Raw genomic sequence first — 17495 nt, forward strand, 5'->3', positions numbered from 1 at the left:
CTTCTTCTTTAACTCTTTTTTTTCCTTTTAGCTCTGAGGAGTGTCGCCCCAAACCAGATCGGTGCCCGAAGCCGGCACCTGCAGCTGGCCCCCCGCTGATGGAGGCGCAAATGACTCATGCAACCTGACGGATCTGGACGAATGGCTGGATTGGTTTACAGCAGGCCCGGGGGCAAAATGGGTGATGGTCCAAAAATTGGGTTAATGGTGCTACGTCCCTACGCTCAGTTAGCATCCGTTTGATGTTACTCGAGCCGGCGTCATGGTCATTACGGATTGTTTTGGGGCAGCAGCAATTTGTATGATGCAACGCTTACGATGAATTACACACGGTACACGTACAGGAAGAGACGCGATAAGGATAAGGAGTGCAGAAATGTATGTAAAATGGGTGCCCATTTTTTCTCTCAACATATTGTCCATTGTCTTGCCTGGTTCCTGGTTTTGCATTCGTTAGAGATAAACGTACATTAAGATAAAGATTGAAGCAAAAAATAGTCAATTGAAACAAAAATTGAGTTGAGTTCAAAATAAAAAATTATAATTAAAAATCAAGTGTTAATAATGGGACTAATTTACGCCTTTGTCTCGATGACGAATGCCGTCCCGTTATCAAAAATGATCCCTTATCACGTCTGAAAAAACACGTGATGTGTAATATTTTGTTTTCATTTGCGGCATTACCGGAACTAAACAGTCCATGAAACTGGATTCGAAAAGCTTTCTGCCGCACACAAAGGGGGATCAATAAGATTAGATTAACCGTGAAATTTGTCATCCACAAGTCAGTTTGCGAAAATAGAATTATGACTTCAGCGATGACAAGCAGTTCAAGCGATAACAAAGGTGTTATCAAATTATGTTGAATAATTTTCCCTTGTTTTTTCTTACGAACTTCTTATTACACAGGTTGCGCAGGTCAAGGTACAATGAAAACAACGCAATAAATTATCGTTCGCGTTACGACGCGTAGATAAAAGGGCAATCTTATCTGACTGCTCAGACTCTCTGACGCTGTCTCGTCTGAGTAATGGCTCAGTTCTGATTGATTGTCAAGTGCACCAACGTAATTCCCAGGGCAGAAAGGTCCAGTCTTCCTGTCTAGGAACAGCTCCGTTCTGAGTGCTGGTAGACGATCGCGTTATTTCGTGATCGAACTTGGGACGACTCATAGCAACTCTATGAAGTATCCAGTAAATCACGCTACTGCGCAATGATGGGTAGCGGTGCACTACTTTTCTTTGTTCATTTGCTACTACATGCAAGCAATGAAGTCTGATAACGGATATCTCTGACAGGGGCAAAATAGCTGCCCGGTTTAATACCTTATTTGGTGATTTGCCGTTTGCCGTTAAGCTGTGACTAAACTTTGACACTATAGATAATTCACTGATTAACCGATAATAGGTCGTTGGTCGGCTAGGTTAAGGGCTAGGCCAGACGGATGTGATGCACTGAGCAATAAATAGCAAAGTATATCACGCCACCGAAATTGCATCACCTGGAGCGAGACTTGCGACACAAGCATAAACTAAGGCGCAAACAAAACATCCGGACCGTGTTTACAAAACATGAGCCGCAGTTTGTCAAAAGCCCGAGTTGCGCAAGCGTGAACTGATGGCGCGATTAATATGATTAATATTAATTTGCAATTGAAACAATTATTTTGCTATCCACCATAGGTTTGGCTAACGAAGGCAATGCCAACGACCGGAGTGCTAGTTATAGTACATAAGAACCTAATTAATGATCAATAAACAGAGGGCCGAAGAGAGTCGAAGACAGTTGAAAAATTGACGTCGAACTGTAAAGATGTGCCCAGTCATTTATCGTTCAACACATGGTCAGCAACAACAGCCGGGACAGTTTATAACGTTTATTACACGGTGACCGTGATTTTTCACGTTAGATGCCTTTAGTCATCCTTTAGTGATTCATTGTTTTTTGTTTGTTCCATTCGTTTGTGAGTTACAGGGTGTTAACAATGGAGGTCAATGAAGTGAAAATTCGGTTCATTTTACAACTTTCGTCCGATAAAGGCGAAAATTCAAGCTAGGCCGCTGAAATTGTTCATGGTGTTTGTGGTGCCGATACTCCAACAGCTAGTAATGTGCAATTTTGGTTCCGTTGACCCGTTTCAGTAATTTTTTAGTTGCAACTCGCACCGACAGACCCACCGTCAAAAATGTCGATAAAATCACAGAAATAATCAAAGTTGATCAGCATTTCAGTAATCAGAGCATCGACCAGGACCCAAAGGCTTGGAAGGTTCTACTGGGATGGTGGTGGCACTTGAAAGGAATCGTTTATTATGTGTTGCTTCCGAGTAGCCAACCACTAAATTCAGATCTTTACTGTCAAGTGCTGTACCGTACAGAATAGGCCAACAGAAAAGGTTTTGTGGTCCACCAGGACAACGATATATCAAACACGTCTTTAGTGACTTGCCAGAAACTCAGGGAGCTTGATTGGGAAGTTTTAATGCATCCACCGTATAGTCCAGACCTTGCATCAAGCGATTGACGTATTTTTCGCGCATTACAAAACTTCCTGAGTGATGAAAAACTCAAATCAAAAAAGGATCGTGAAAACGCACAACTAAGCCTTCTACAGCGAGGTGATTGGCCAGCAACGCGACAATCACGGGTTCTAATCCGATCGCGACTTCTAATCCTGAGCAAAGCAAAAACAGGTTCGTCATGTGTATTGTTACTGTGGTGGACCCGCGCAGTAAAACAATCTGCTGTGTTCTCTATTAAGCCCCTCTGGCTGAGAGTGGAACAGGAGTTCCTCTTTTTCTCCGCCTCTTATCGCAGGACGTTACCTGCTGGGTTCGTGTGCGTGGTGGGGGAGAGCAAACCCGAAACTCGGCACGGCAGAGTGGTCTGGCCGGCCGCGTGCAATTATGACGATAATGTGACTAAGACACGGTTCCCAAAAGCGTGAGGGACCGAAAGGAGAAGAGGTCTGCCCGTCTCCGGTCGTGACCACAACATAGTGGGTCCGGTTGACCAACAACAACCGACGGGCGAAAACGGGCCACAGAACGAGAGCACACACGCGCGCGTACATTGACACCGAACGGCGTCGGTCGAAACAGGGACACGCCATCGAACCCGCATCCGAGAGCCACAAATTGAAACTATCGGACCTCTGCCAGACAGGGCGAGGGCAGGGCGAGTGAGAGATGATCGGTCGATCGGAGGACGGCAAACAAATAAGTCCCCCCTCCCGGGCCCTCCCGTTGCCGATGGCGACCTAATTGTTCACGTGAGGTAACCTGCGCCCGGGTCCGGGTCCGGGTCCAGCGGGGAGCGTATAGTAGTAATTGCTGTGGTCGCGCTGTGCGTGCCGAGAGTGAGACCACGCCGAGGACAATGAGCGAAATGTGCGGGGAAAGAGCCTGTCTACGAACCCAGACACTGACCAGACAGCACCACCACCACGCAGCAGCATAGCCGAAGGATCATCGGCGGGGGGTTAAAGTGTTGCCGCTGGGTGCCCAAGACCGGGACCGGGACCTGGGTTCCCCTCTTGCAGACGTGCAGCTCGGTACGAACGTCCACTCAAAGAGAGCTAAAACAGACCTCTTTTCAACAACCTATCATCATCATCAACGGAAGACGATCCGGGGTTGTCCTCGCGGTGGCGGCCCCGGGGTGAGCGGCATGGGCGAGGGTGGTCGCGACGAGTCAACCTTTTTGATCGAAGGGATGGATTAGTGAAGGCGAAGCACACTGCCAGCAATCAGAACTCAATCGAGAAGCGAACGGCAGCAAATAAAAAGAAGAAAGAGAAGAGAGAGAGAAAGAGAGATAGAGAGAAGGAGAAAGAGAGAAAGAGAGAGAATAAAAATACGGACACAGGCGGGACACGGTCCGGGGGCCGAAGGGCCCGTCCGCTGGCCCGGGAACCAAACCTGTTTCCTTGATTGAAAGCCAACGGCTACTGAACTGCGCTCCGAAGGGGGTTTTGGGTTTTCCGTTTTGGTCCGCGCGGACCGAGCTTGGACCCGGGGCAGGTGCAGGCGGATGGGTGGGGGCTTGTGGTTGCTGTACCTCACCTCCGGTTCTCCGGCTGACCGGGCTGGACCGATTGTAATGATGCAGTTCTGCATAAAGACCCGAACGAACGAAGGGTCCCTGAGGCTCGGGAGCAGCGAAATTCGATGACAAAATGGATCCGGGCTACTGTTCGAATGCGGACACGGCAACTCCGGGTCCGAGGGTGACATATTGGTTTCTCTCGGTGGCCACAGGACTCGCAGGTGACGTGTGGGCACAGGATGACAAAATAGGGGTGAAGATCGCACCACAGCCGCGGATAGAGATTGAGGGACATTGAGGACAGTCAACATTACAGGACACTAGGAACACACAGAAAGGGGAATGATGTGTAGTTTACGATACTGCCAATATGGCCAGCTCGTCTCATTCTCACCACTGCTCACTGGATAGCTTCCCGTCATAGCTATTAACTAAACTGCCCAGGTTCCAACGAGCTGACGGATGAAGAATTAGTCTCAACAAGTGGCAGTTACGGTTTAGTTTCTAATGACGAGTTGAGATTCAACTCGCTCGATTGAAAAGAACGAATATTCCGCAGTGCATATGCATTCGACGTTGTCTTTGATTGACCCCAAATCCACGGGCTCGAATCATGCTGGTAGTTAATCGGATCAGGGATTAGCTGAGGTGTCCCGGAGCCATCAACGTGTTGCTTTCCCACCAACTACTACTGTGCGGATGGATGTGAATCTTTTGTGGAGTTTTTGGACAAAAGGGAGCAATATGCGTGTGAGGCGTTGTTGGAACAGCTCAAGGACCACTTCAGCCGCAGCCACGATCAATGGATGTATGGGAACAAAATGAATTTCATTGTAGCCCCAATAAACGGAGTATAAAGACCTGTACAGAAAGGTTGATGAACTGAGCGGGCCAAAGTGAATGATCGATTTAATCCAAACTTAGAGAGATTAATGTCAAAGCATCTAACGTAGGTACGGAAAATGGCACTAGAAAATTTGAGTAAACATTTACTAATGTTTCATGAAAAGGAAGTAGTTTAACACAAATTTGAATATTTGAATCTTACCACATAATGCTCGTTATTGTTTTCGGATTGATACATCTACAACCCTCAACTTCTCTTACGAGTTAGTTTATTTTGTTAACATACTTTTCCTCTGTTTGATTACATGACCAATCTCCGTGGGGCGTGTGGTTCGCGTTGGTCAACATACAGTTGCAGTAGCCACAAACCGTGCGAACCTCCGAATGAATGTGAAGGCTTCACATTTGCAAAGATGTCTTATCTTGCAAAACATACACTTCCGATTGCACTTGGATTATGGGACAGCGTCGAACCTGGCCGCTTTCGAGTGGCGATAACGCGGTGACGGTGTCTCGACACACAACAAACATCCAGCGTCCAGCCATTATAAAATAGTATAAAACTGATAAAAATATTCTTTTTCTATCCAATTCTGAGTCTGAAGTTCTTGGCAATCGTTGTAGGTCGTCCGTTAAAGACTGCTGCTCCTTTTATGGCCGTCGTTTATTATGTTTCACGTTTGATTCATAGTCGCTGCCTAATCGCCCCCTTGACGCTTGTCTTGTCGAGTTAATCGCTTTCGGTCAACTTCACCAGTGGCCGTTTGATTTCATTACTAATGATTGATGTGTGTATCGCTCCGAATAGCCTCGGCATTAACTTTGCGATCTATTTGATTGTTGATTTTCTATCGCACCACTCCTGCCAACTTCTAAAGGACTTCCTTCGGAACTGAAGGCAGTCCAAATGGACCGAACAGAAAAAAGGACGAACCGATGGCAGTTCGATTTAATTACTGTGCCTTCCGGCGGTCTTTAATTGCTCCGAAAGTCAATCATCGTCAAGGCTCGGACTCTCCGACTGGACTACTAAAAACGGTACAGCATTCCAATTAAATTCTTCACCGCCCTTCTCCTGACCTCCTGGCCTTCATCGACTGCAGCTGGAAGTGTGGACATTCCTCCACAGAAGCCCTGCTTAAGGGACACAGATCTCGATCTCGGTCCATTACGGTCGGTTTCGGCTCGAGTGATTCGGAGTTTCCGAGCGAAACAGAAACAGCATTTCGTTGTCCGGTTACTGGCAAGAAAAGGACATCGGACGGACTGGTCGAAGGATGAGACGGGAATGGTCGAACTCACTGATTCGTGACGGACCGGGACCGAAGACTTCCGGTCGGTTGCGCAACGATGCACTTAATGTTGTTGCACCATCTCGGCCGGCGGCTCGCCGGTGTCGGTGGCGCTGGGACGGAGTGGTTCCGGCATGCCTGCCAGGACACCCGGAATGGTGGTGGCTGACGCGGCCAAGGGCAGGATGGGGCCACAGCACTCTAGGCCGGATAGCTGGGTACGGGCGGGTGTTGACGAAGGTGTTGCGGGACCGGGGCCGATGCTGGGCCCACGGCTGGACGGGCGGATGATGGCGATGGGCTCCGGAGAGGGCAGCTCTCCGATGGCCTTTAATTATCTTATGATCGGCGCCGACCGGTCGTTGGTCTTGGTCGTGCGCAGTTTTACCGTCGCAAACTGGGCCGCCCTGGGCGACGCCGAATCAAAAGGACATCCGAAGCAGCATCCGGAGCAGCATTGGTAAAAGTTAATGGTTTTAAAGTGAGTGCAAAGGCGACAGATAGACAGTTGGCCGGAAATGGGTTGTAAAATGGGCTGGTTTGTCATTAAATCACTGCCCACAGTTCATCTGCATTTCGTTCAATCTGCTGACCGATAATTGACAGTTCGCCCGATTAGATGGAGATAAATCATAGCTCATGGCATTGAAGTCCTGGCGCTCCCCGGTGACAGGGGAATAAATTATTCACAAAATGAAGCAATCAATTAACGTCAAATCCGAAAACGTCCCACTTTACAAATCAGTTCAATTTGAGCCTGTACAAACAAACGCTGGTTCGCTGTTTGTTCCTCGTTTGATTGTAACACAAACAGAATTCCGGAGGAAAGTGTTTTATCGCTGAAAACTGTAGCAATTACGGTCACATACATTTTGCGGAAAAGGATCAGCTCGGATTGGACCGCCCCGAGCTAACGATGGCAGGCAACCGAGAGTCAATATTGGCACACTTTTATCTAAGCTCGTGCAGCTCCCGGAAATGGCCGCTGGCCCACGGGGGCACAAACACGCTGTGCGTTGTTTGCTTTTTGCACAGTTTCGTGTGTTGTTTTCGTGTGTCACCGTGCCCTTTGAAGGATGTGCTTCGCTTCGGGCGTAGATAGAGAGCGACGGAATGCGATAAGCGCTCGAAAGGATCCGTCTGTCAGGATGGCCTGTCTGTGTTTGCGCTACCACCGTACGGCCATTAAAAAGGCAACAAACCAAAAAAAAAACCAACGGAACACTGTCGCGACCAAGTGCCAGTCAGGTTTGTGGGCTTCCGAAAGGATACGGCAGCAGCAGCAAGCGTAATAATAGCGCAGAACAGAGCGCCGTTTTCCCGTTTGGCGATGTTTGAATGGCTGCAACATCGACATCGAAAAACATCGCACGACCGATGAGCGCCTTAAAGTATGCAACAGCAATGCACGGTTTGAAACACAAATTGGCAGTTAAACTTTTCCGATCGGATGGAAACGCCGGGAGTTTTTCTGCAGACGTTTTTCCTTTTGTACGAAATTCGGCATTCGAAATCACACTCAACATCAGTTAAGATGTGGAATTGGAGAGTGACCCGAAATAACCAATACTGTTCGTTCAATTATAGGGGAAGAAATTATCCAAACATATAAACCACTTAAAAGGATACAACCGTATCATAGCACACGGAAACACTTGTCACTAGCATAACTTTATTGACGTTAAGAAATGGTACAATCATACAAACACACAACTTCTTCAAAACCCGCCAACGCCGCGCACAATGCGCATCTGCCGGGTGCCACTGACGACATCCTTTCCTTGTCTGTATTAAATTAACACGAACAATTGTTACAACATGATGACTATGTGTAATACATGGGTTTACCGCTACGACAGTACTGTCTAAGGATTATCGATAATATTTTTTTCTGGAATGATCGGCCGGACTGCCGTCGGATAACCTTACAGATTTTTGCACATCGCAAACCGTGCCCCATTTGTGCGGCAATTTGCAATGGGATCATCTCCACCGTTGCAGCTGTACATAAAATGGTGTCTTACAAATTTTGAAACTTGTATTACATGAGGTATTCTTAAGCCTATTCTCTCTACTTCCTGCATCGTCATCGTCACTCTCTCCACACTTCTCGACTGCGAACAATTCGCACACTATTGGCACATTAACTTCTGTTTGCAGTATAAACTAATGCTACTGTTTAATGAAATGTAACTCATTTGTGTCTCTCTTCCGCTTATTTCGAGCGGAGCGCGTTCTCCTCTCTCGACATACACCTTGCTGCTTGCTTCCGTCAAAATCAAATACTGACTACTAGAACCCGGAACCGGTTCGTCGATTCTCCGGAAATTCTGCTCCACCGTGTCGCACGGTGTCGTTAGAAGAAAGCGTGTAGACAAACGAAAAACACAATAGCGCATAACACTGCATAATGCATCCCGTAACCAGAAATAAAATTTGATAATAAGAAAACGAAACAAATAGTGGTTATAACCGAGTAACAGGGTAATCCTTAATGCCTAACGGGGAATGTGTTCGGAATGTTGTTCGATTCGGAACAAACAACTACATCATTCATTCAAAACGAAACAATTAAATAAACGCTAGAAGGCCCTAAGCTCTATCCTACAGCAATTTGCGGTATTTTGGGAATCGGTTGCTCAATGGTGGTAATCATTTCTGTGGCTTTCGCGATCGTTTCCGCGATCAGCCGTTGTCGCTTGCGCTGTGAGGTTGCCGCCGAAAGGGTGCGTTTGGTTGGTTGATGCTCTGTTGGGATGGGAGAACGTGCGTTCGTTAATCCTACGGTCGTTTGGGTTTTGGTGAACGTTTTGGTCCAACACTGCGTTGTTGTGAGGAGCGCAAAGTGCGCAACTACTACTGCGTCTAGGTGAGGTTAAGGTCCGGTGAAAATTGTTAGCACTTTGTGATTATGGAGTGTGTTCCCTGTGCGGCTGAAAGCAATCTTTACGCCAGCGATAAAGATTGATTAACCCGTTCGCGGGGCCGCGAGGCCCCTACAGCTTCTGATTGTGCACGGAGCTGTCCGTGCCCCAGAGGTCGTACCACGGCCCATACGCCTTCCCGTCCGAGGCGATCGATTTGGTGGACTTGCGTTTTTGCTGATGCTGCTGCTGGTGCTGATGCTGGTGCTGTTGGTGTTGCTGCTGCTGCTGGTGATGTTGCTGCCCGTTGCTCTGCATCTTGGCACTGATGCGCGATTCCTGTTCCGACTCGCCCAGCCCGGACTGTCCTCCGTTCGCTCCGTTCAGCTTCGAGCCCTTCGATCGCCGATCCCGAGTCATCATCTGTTGGCGCGGTTCATCCTCCATCAGCTCATCATCCAGCGTCATCGTGGCCATCATCGTGTCGTCATCATCATCATCGTCACCGTGCCGTCCCATTCGTCCACCCTCGTTCCCTCCGGACGCCGCCCCACGGAACGTGGAAAAGCTCATCTTATCATCCGCGCCCGACGCTCCTTTTTTGTCGCTCGTCCCGACCCGTCGCATCATACCACCGTCGGTGGCACCGCCATGTGACTTCCGGTCCCCACGACCCTTACCACCTTCGCCGCCGCCACCGCCACCACGACGCATCATCATCATCTCGCCCCCGGTCGCCACCAGATGATCGTCCACCACGATACAATCGTACGGATCCGAGCTGGACGAGTTGCGCTCCGTGTCGGTACCGCTCGAGTAGTACTGCTTCAGGATCTCCTTCCGGCGCACCGTCTTCATCAGCATCATGTCGTCCATCATGCCGTCGTCATCGTAGAAGCTCGTGTCCTGCATCATGATCGAGTCGCTCGGGATGATCGAGAAGTCGTCGAACGTTTGGTCCTGGTAGTACTTGTTCAGCGCATCGTTGTTGCGATTCTTCGCGCTCGTCTCACGTTCCGCCGTGCGGTATTTGTCCTTGGCGCCCTTACCACTCACCGCCGCCATCCCCGTCGAGTCACCGTAGATCGCCTGCTCGTCCTGTCGCTGTTGGCTCTGGTGCTGGTGATGATGTTGGTGCACGTGATCCCGATCACCGGCGTAGCTGTGGCGATTGTGGTTACTGTTGTTGTTCGTGTCGTTGCCCTTTCCGCCCGCCTTCGAAGGCTTCCGCGAGTCCGGCTCGCCGCCTGCCCGGCTCGACTTCTTCTGCTGGTGGAACTCCTGATCAATCTTCGAGATACGCTTGTCGATGTCGGACTTGGTGATCGGGAACTTCTCCTGCTCCGGCATCATCGCGATGCTGTGCGGTCGTTCACGCATCATCGGCGCACTCTGCTCACGATCGCGCTCCCGTGACTCACGGTTGTTGCCGGAGCGCACCAGCGTGTTGGTGTTGCTGCCACCGTCCATCAACCCGGGGTTCGGCGGGTTGCCACGATCCTTGCGACGTTGCGTCTGCTGCTGCTGTTGCTGTTGCTGCTGTTCCTCCTCCGCTTTGGCAGCGACCATTTCCTTCTGTTTCTGCTTCTCGATCTGCTCCTTTTTGCGCATGTTGCGCTTCAGCGTGGCCTCCTTCTTTTCCATCTCGCGCTTCTCGCGCCCCGTCGGTATGATGTCGTTGTGCTTCCACATGGCCATCCCCTCGAGGATGTGGTCCTCGGATTTGGAAAACTTCCAGAACGACTTGGTGCGCTTGATCTTCTGCGAGTCGCTCTGGTTGGCCTGGGCACCGTTGCTTCCGTCCGAGAGTCGGGTGCGCGAACGGTACCCGTACTCCAGCGTTCCTGATTGGCTTTCGGCGATGTTTCCGTAGCTGTTGGCCTGACGCATCATCATCTGGCTGTGCTGGCGGGGCCGAGGCGGTACGATCGTACCGTACAGGTCGTCCTCGTCGTACCGGGACGAAGGACCACCGTTCGAGCGGCTCATCGGGTGATCGTTCAGCAGGTTCTTCTCCGAACGGGCCGTCCTGTTACGATGAGTTGAGTTTAGGGGTGATGTAATGGTTTCGAACAGAAACTAAGTTCTATGCCAGTTACCAACTGATGTCCGGTGAGCCATTTTGCTATAATACAATTTTAGTGCAGTGCCGCTGTCCGCACCCGAGACGTGTTTTAAGCTAGATCCTTTACACCAGAAAGCACACCAACTCCGGCGTGAGTTACCACTTCCAATTACACTTTTCATTAGTACAAAATTGACAGTATAAGCATTTGAAGGAACTAACATTAGAAGGATTCCAAAATCCCAGACCGTTAGTTTTTAACATTAATCGTTAGTTCAAACCATTCGCTTTTAGTACAACCATCCCACCGAAAGCCAGTTCCATCGGTTAGTGAGCGTGAACGAAATGCAGATTGCTTACTACTTGACTCCAGTATCCTAGCGGTAAAACGGTGCAGACATACCTGATTGGCACTCGGTTGACCGGTTCCTCGTCGGAGTACAGATCGGCTTCCGGTTGCGGCTGTGGTTCGTTCGAGAATCCACTGTCGTTGCTACTGTGTAGCGAGGCACTGGCCATTCCGTTGCGGGATGCTTTCGGTTTTTGATTGCTGCTCGATTGGGGCTGCTGGGTGAGAGGAAGAAGATCGAGGATCGGATCAGTTTGGAGTCGTACGTTGGAAGCTGAAGCTGGATCTTACTGGTTTGCTGAAGTTCATCGTGGCCGAGCCGGATTTACGCTTGTCCGCCATCGGTGGTGCTCCGGCCGAGGAGAAGCTGTTCGACTGTGGAATCCCTACCCCCGACACACCACTCGGTCCGGCGGGTCCATCGTGGCGCTGCTTGGTGCCATTGTAGCTGTTCGGCACCACGGGCGTCGGCACGGGAGCCGGCAGCTGTGGTGGTGGCCCCGGTTTCGGTGGCTTCTCGCCACGTGACAGTCGCCGGAATTGCTTCGACTGCCGGTACTGGATCGTGTCCCCGAACATGCGCGTCGGCGATCCGTCCTCTCCGCCACCACCGTGATACGAGGTGCTCATCTTCGACAGACTGTCATCGACCAGCGTGCTCTCGAGCGAAGTGTCCGGTGTGTTCTCGATCTCGATATCGCTCGGTGGAGCCTTCACCCACTCGCTGATGCTAAAAAGGACACAGAATTTGAATTTTTCTACATCAACTCAGACACCGACTCGAGCGACTCACCTTTCCTTGTCGTCTCGTTCCGTTTCGGCGTACGCAATCGGGAACCAGCCAAACTTCTGCGTCCGCAGGTTCTCCCCAAACTGCCAGCCCTTGGCCCGGTCACCGACCAGCGCGATGCGGTCGCCCTCCAGGAAGCTGAGCTGGTTCTCGCCCGACGACAGGTACGCGTAGAGGGCCTTCACCGTCGGTCGCTCCCAGTGTGAAATGTCCGGTTTGCCGCCGCCCCCGCTGGCCATCAGCATCATCGCAGTGTGGTTGTGATGGTGACCGGCGCCGCCATCACCCCCCCTCATCATCATACCGTTTCCGGCCATCGGACCGTGGTTGTTGTTCAGATTAAACTCCGACTTGGCGCGCGGCATCTGCAGGGTACTGTTGGCCACGTCGGCCAGCGAACGCATATCGAGGCAGGACGCGTCGATTGAGCGTGTTTTGCGGAGCTGCGAAGCGATCGACTCCCGGTCCTCGTCGTCGTCCTCGTCCTCGACGTCCCGCAGCGTCTGCTTGGCGCTGAACATGTTCTCGACGTTCGGGGGCAAAAATTCACGCGTCGCGGCCACATCGTTCCAGTGCTCCAGCGACTTCTCGATGATCACGTGCCCGGAGTGGTGGTACGCCATCCAGTGCTTGGCCAGCGAGCACTGGCGCTCGAGCACGAACCCGTACCGGCGCCGCTCCTGCGTCATCGCGTTCTTGAGGCTGTGCTCGCAGAACTGGTCCAGCTTGTGTTTCTCCTCCTCGAACGCCTGGATGCTCTTGATCTCCTTCTCCGCCTCCTTGGGCGTGTTCTTCGAGTTCTTCTTCCGGTACTTCTTCATCGTGCCGGCCGCCTTGCTGTAGCTGTCCGAGCGCATCTTGTGCTGCTGGAGAAACTTCTTCTGCTCGAACTGCACCACCTTGGTGTCCTTTTCCAGGTTCGTCTCGAGCGGCACCAGCAGATCCACGTAGAAGGCTTTCAGCTGCAATGGGATGGAGATCGGTTAGTGAAATCGAACAGACAAAAAAAAACGGAACGCGATCCGCCGACGGCGCAATCAACCTACGATGTTCATGTGCTGGTCCTGGATCTCTTTGTACACGCCGACGATGTTCATCAAGGCGGAACCTGCCCAAGATAGAAAGAGAGAGAGAGAGAAAGGTGTGTGAAAGGCGTGCTGCACTGGTGCCAAGGAGTGTGTTCTACTCTACGCGAAGGTTCCCCGTTCGAGGGAAGGTTAACAACAACTACTACTGCTGCTCCGTGCTGCTGGCCGGTCCACCGAGCGGATTAATTGTAGGGCCCTGGACGAGCAGCCACGGCTGGAATGTTGATTTATGGAAATGAAAGTGGGAACGGTCCTCCGGAGGTGGTAATTTCTGTTCACCTATTTGCCACGCGGGCGCTCCTGACGAGAGAGGTTCTTGTAAAGTTATCGTAGGTCGGCAGCAGGTTGCATACCTCGGGTTGCTTCCGGGTTGATTGTAATTGGAACGGGCATTGGAATAGCACCGATCCAAATTTGAAAGTATTTGAAGCTAAGGAGTGGCCCATCCGGCGCTGCTGGAAGTGATTAGTATTTCCAGGGCTTTAACATTTTCAATCTTAAATCCAATCATAAAGTGTCAGCAACAATGGGTTATCACTTGCCGTATCATTATGTTAGCTCAAATAGGTTTTTGTGTGTGCGTAGAATATATACACGTTAAACAGCTCGTAATGTTTGACGTAATTACTGGAATGAACCACTTCAACAAAACTACGACCACACACTACTCATGCCACCATTTCTGTCCGACAGCCATTGCGGAAAAAATATTTGTTTTCGGAACAATTAATTTCCATCCCACTCCGTTCTCCGCTGCCCTTCGATCCGCTGCTTGACCCCGGCGGCGGTGGCGGCCACGTCAGCAGATCAATTTATTTCAATTTATCGTACCACGACAAGGCCTGGTTGGTGGTTCTTATTTATTCTTTTTTCGGCCCGTAATCGAAACATCAATGCTCCAGTGATCCGCTGCAGGTGATATGAGTTCCGGGCCAACGTGAAGCATCATTTACTTTCGGTGTGCCAAGCGCACTTGCGGGTAAAATAAATAAAATTAATGACCCCATACTGCACGCAAGCCCGTCCCTGGAGGGCCGAGGGCTCACAAGCAGCCTGAAATGTCGGAAAGAACGTGTGTCCCGGAAGCAAGGGATCGGTACGAAAAACGCGTCATTTTATTCGGGCCTACATATGGGGACTGAAAACAAGTGAATATCGACCAATTTGCATCATCATTATCATTACCAGCGGTGAGGATTTATTCTCGTTCCCATTTTTTTGTTTCAACTACTTCTTGCGCCGTATGTACAATTTTTTTTGCACCACTTCCGGCCAGGCCAGCCAGCTTTTGGTCGGCGCCGGTTTTCCTCCTTATTATGCTGTCGGACGATAAAATTGACCCCTTCTCCGGTGGGGTATGTTAAATAGCAATAAATGAAAAATTTAATTAAACTTCAAAGAGTCATCCAACGAGCCTCGGTGGCTGTGGGACTCCATCGGCGCTCGCGTTGGTGGTTCATAAATCATTCGCGAAGAGCTATTCAATTTTAATTACTCAACTGCTTCAAAACTGCAAAAAAATTATGCGAAGGACCTTTAGCTGTCGAGCGAAACGGTGCACCCTTTTTGACGGTGGCGCCTTTCGGTCAGCGGGCACCCGATTTCCACGGACAACGGGATGACGCTGCGTTGTGAAATGATAATGTTTGGCCCGGGATTTATCGGTTTATGGCAAACAGGATTACGAGAGACGATTCATGCGAATGGTACTGCCCCAATACATACATCACAAAATTCAGCACAACGGTCGATTATGAGGAAGTACAAAAAAAATTGATTTCACCAGGAAGTATCGTAACAAACGAAATGGAAACCGAACGGGATTTCGGTGCTTTGTTGTAGAAATAATCAAACGTAAGCTTCGAATTCAAACGCCTTGATCCTATATTGTCCTACTCGTTTCGGTTTGAAACTGTAACGCTTAATCTTTGCTTTGTATATTATCTTGTGAGCGCATTTATACGTAGGCCAATTGAATTTAAAATATTTTCCTTTTATTTGTCATGTCCATACTTTCATGCTCTGTTTCGAATAGGTCTACGATCCGATATTACTGTAGGCCAATCGATCAGTAATCCATAAATAATCTCAACCAAAGAACATCGATTAAGATCCAGTTCAGTAACTCTATCGTGAGCACAGCGAACGGAAGAAGAGCGTAACACGGTGAGAAAGAAGCGGAAATTAATTATGAATCAGTGTGCACCTCGCAAATGCAACTATGCTCCAGCATGCTCCAGTGAACCATATGATGCACATAGAGTCCCGAAACACACCCAAACGCAGTCCTCCGCTCAACTTGTTTATCGAATAATATTAAACCCCAAAAAAGCCCGTGGCATAAATATTATAGAGCGGGCGAAAAAAAAACACGAAAATTGCACCACAACTAAAACTGCCAGCGTTTCGGTCCTCTATTTTTCTCGAGAAGAAACGTGCACTTCGCGCGCAAAAAAAAAACGGAACCCTCGAACCATATCATAAACCGGGAAAAGGTTCACCGGCACGTCCGGGAAATGAATACCAAATTTCCACCGTTTTTCTCGACGCGAGGCCACACTCGCCAAACGCAAATAGGCATTTTCTGAATTGGAAAGTGAACACTGGGCTGATGGAGCGATAGAGAGAGAGAGAGAGAGGGGCAGTACCGTCACAAAAAGTGCATCCTTGTGCATTCGTTCGGCTTCGCGTGCGGCGTTGCAGCGACCGGCACGTGGTTTGCATTTTTATGAAACCACCGAGAAGGGAAACATAGAGAAAAAATGAAATAAAATCGCGCGGTTTGCGCTTACGATCGCGATTTGCATTCGATGGTCCTTTATCGGGAGATCCGTTCCCCGGCTTGAAACTGGCCAGTTTTGTTGCTGCCGGAACGTGCCGCAGAAGATTGTGCAAATTGTGTGCGAAGAAAAACACTGGCAATCCTGCGAAATAAAAAAAACGGAGGTTGCAGTTCGCTGAGTCCGCGCGCGATGCAATTTCCCATTTTATCCGTGAGCAACGAGAACGGCATTGCGGACGTCATCACTTTCGCTACCTGGCAAACTTCACGACCTCACGAATCCGTACGCGCGGCTTGTGGCTCATGACGGGCACGTCTCGGTTGCCGGGTACTGGCGCTAGTTAACGGGCTCACTTTCGCTCCCCGGTTATCGGTTGACAGTAATTGGACAGTGATTGGATTGTGCTGCTGCTGCTGCTCGTCCGCGTCTTGACCACCCGAACGCAGGGCGCAAATGCGCCTGGAATGTCCTCCCCGGGGCGAGAAAAAGTCGGTCCACGGGCGACTTCCGGAAACCGACCTCACCGCGTGCTAATTGGTACCCGTGCACTCTGATGCCCGGTATGTGCGTATCGATAAAGCTGATAGTGTATCGAATCCGCACGCTCCGGAAGCGATGAGGAAGAGCGCCTGCCACCCATATCCTGACAGTAAATTATGACTTCACCTTCACGCTAATGACGGGCTACAAATTACCATCTTCAAGATGCTGTGACACGCAATGTGATAAGATGCGAAAATAACACGCGCCATTCCCGGAGAGGGTCGGTGAGATAATCGTGTTGCGTCTGCCGCTGGCTGGCTGCTCTGGGAGAAGCAAATTAATGAAATCATAAGTTGTGTCATTAACAGGCTCCACGCTGCTGCTGCTGTTGCTGACAGCAGTATGTTTGTAGCAGGATAGTAACAAATGATTCGGCCGCTCCGCTAATGAAGCTCGCGGCTCTGGTATGTCTTCAAACCCGAACACACCCCGTATATCCTACGGTAATTATATTAATTTGCTTCATAATTAAAACACGCAGTGCAAACTCGGAACGCCAGCCGACCGGATTGCGAGTCCTTTTACAGCCCACAAGGCACAATTTAGTTGCACTCACGTAGATTAATATGTGTGCAAGCAGAGGAGAGCCTGATAAAACATGCATCTCAATATGGGTGGGTTTAGAAATGCGATTGTTTTCCTTTTTTCCAAAATCAAAATATTGAATATTGATGTGAGCTTCGTTTCACTCGCAGCATCGGTATGCATGGATGAGTACGTTTTAGCAGGTTGAAAATACTGAAAGTGCCTTCTAATCTGCATCCTGCATGCACCGGGCATGCTGATCGTAGAGTGCAAGTGCTGAGATTGAATCTGTACTTTTCACCTA

The 17495-nt window shown here is 49.8% G+C and overlaps 1 protein-coding gene across 4 annotated transcripts in view; it reads right to left on the bottom strand.

Annotated features, from left to right (window-relative positions):
* Positions 1–7867: 7867 nt before the first annotated feature.
* Positions 7868–17495, bottom strand: part of LOC131211778 (uncharacterized) — a 91795-nt gene continuing 82167 nt past the window's right edge. For all 4 annotated transcript variants that reach the window (XM_058205387.1, XM_058205389.1, XM_058205388.1 and 1 more), the window contains 5 exons: positions 13299–13360; positions 12256–13214; positions 11754–12192; positions 11517–11677; positions 7868–11077 (listed from right to left, as the gene is read on the bottom strand). In XM_058205387.1, the coding sequence (XP_058061370.1) occupies positions 9181–11077; positions 11517–11677; positions 11754–12192; positions 12256–13214; positions 13299–13360 (3518 nt within the window). In that variant the 3' untranslated portion in view covers positions 7868–9180. The remainder of the gene's footprint in view (positions 11078–11516; positions 11678–11753; positions 12193–12255; positions 13215–13298; positions 13361–17495) is intronic.

Source organism: Anopheles bellator, chromosome 2, assembly GCF_943735745.2.
Source record: "Anopheles bellator chromosome 2, idAnoBellAS_SP24_06.2, whole genome shotgun sequence".
Lineage (NCBI taxonomy): Eukaryota > Metazoa > Arthropoda > Insecta > Diptera > Culicidae > Anopheles > Anopheles bellator.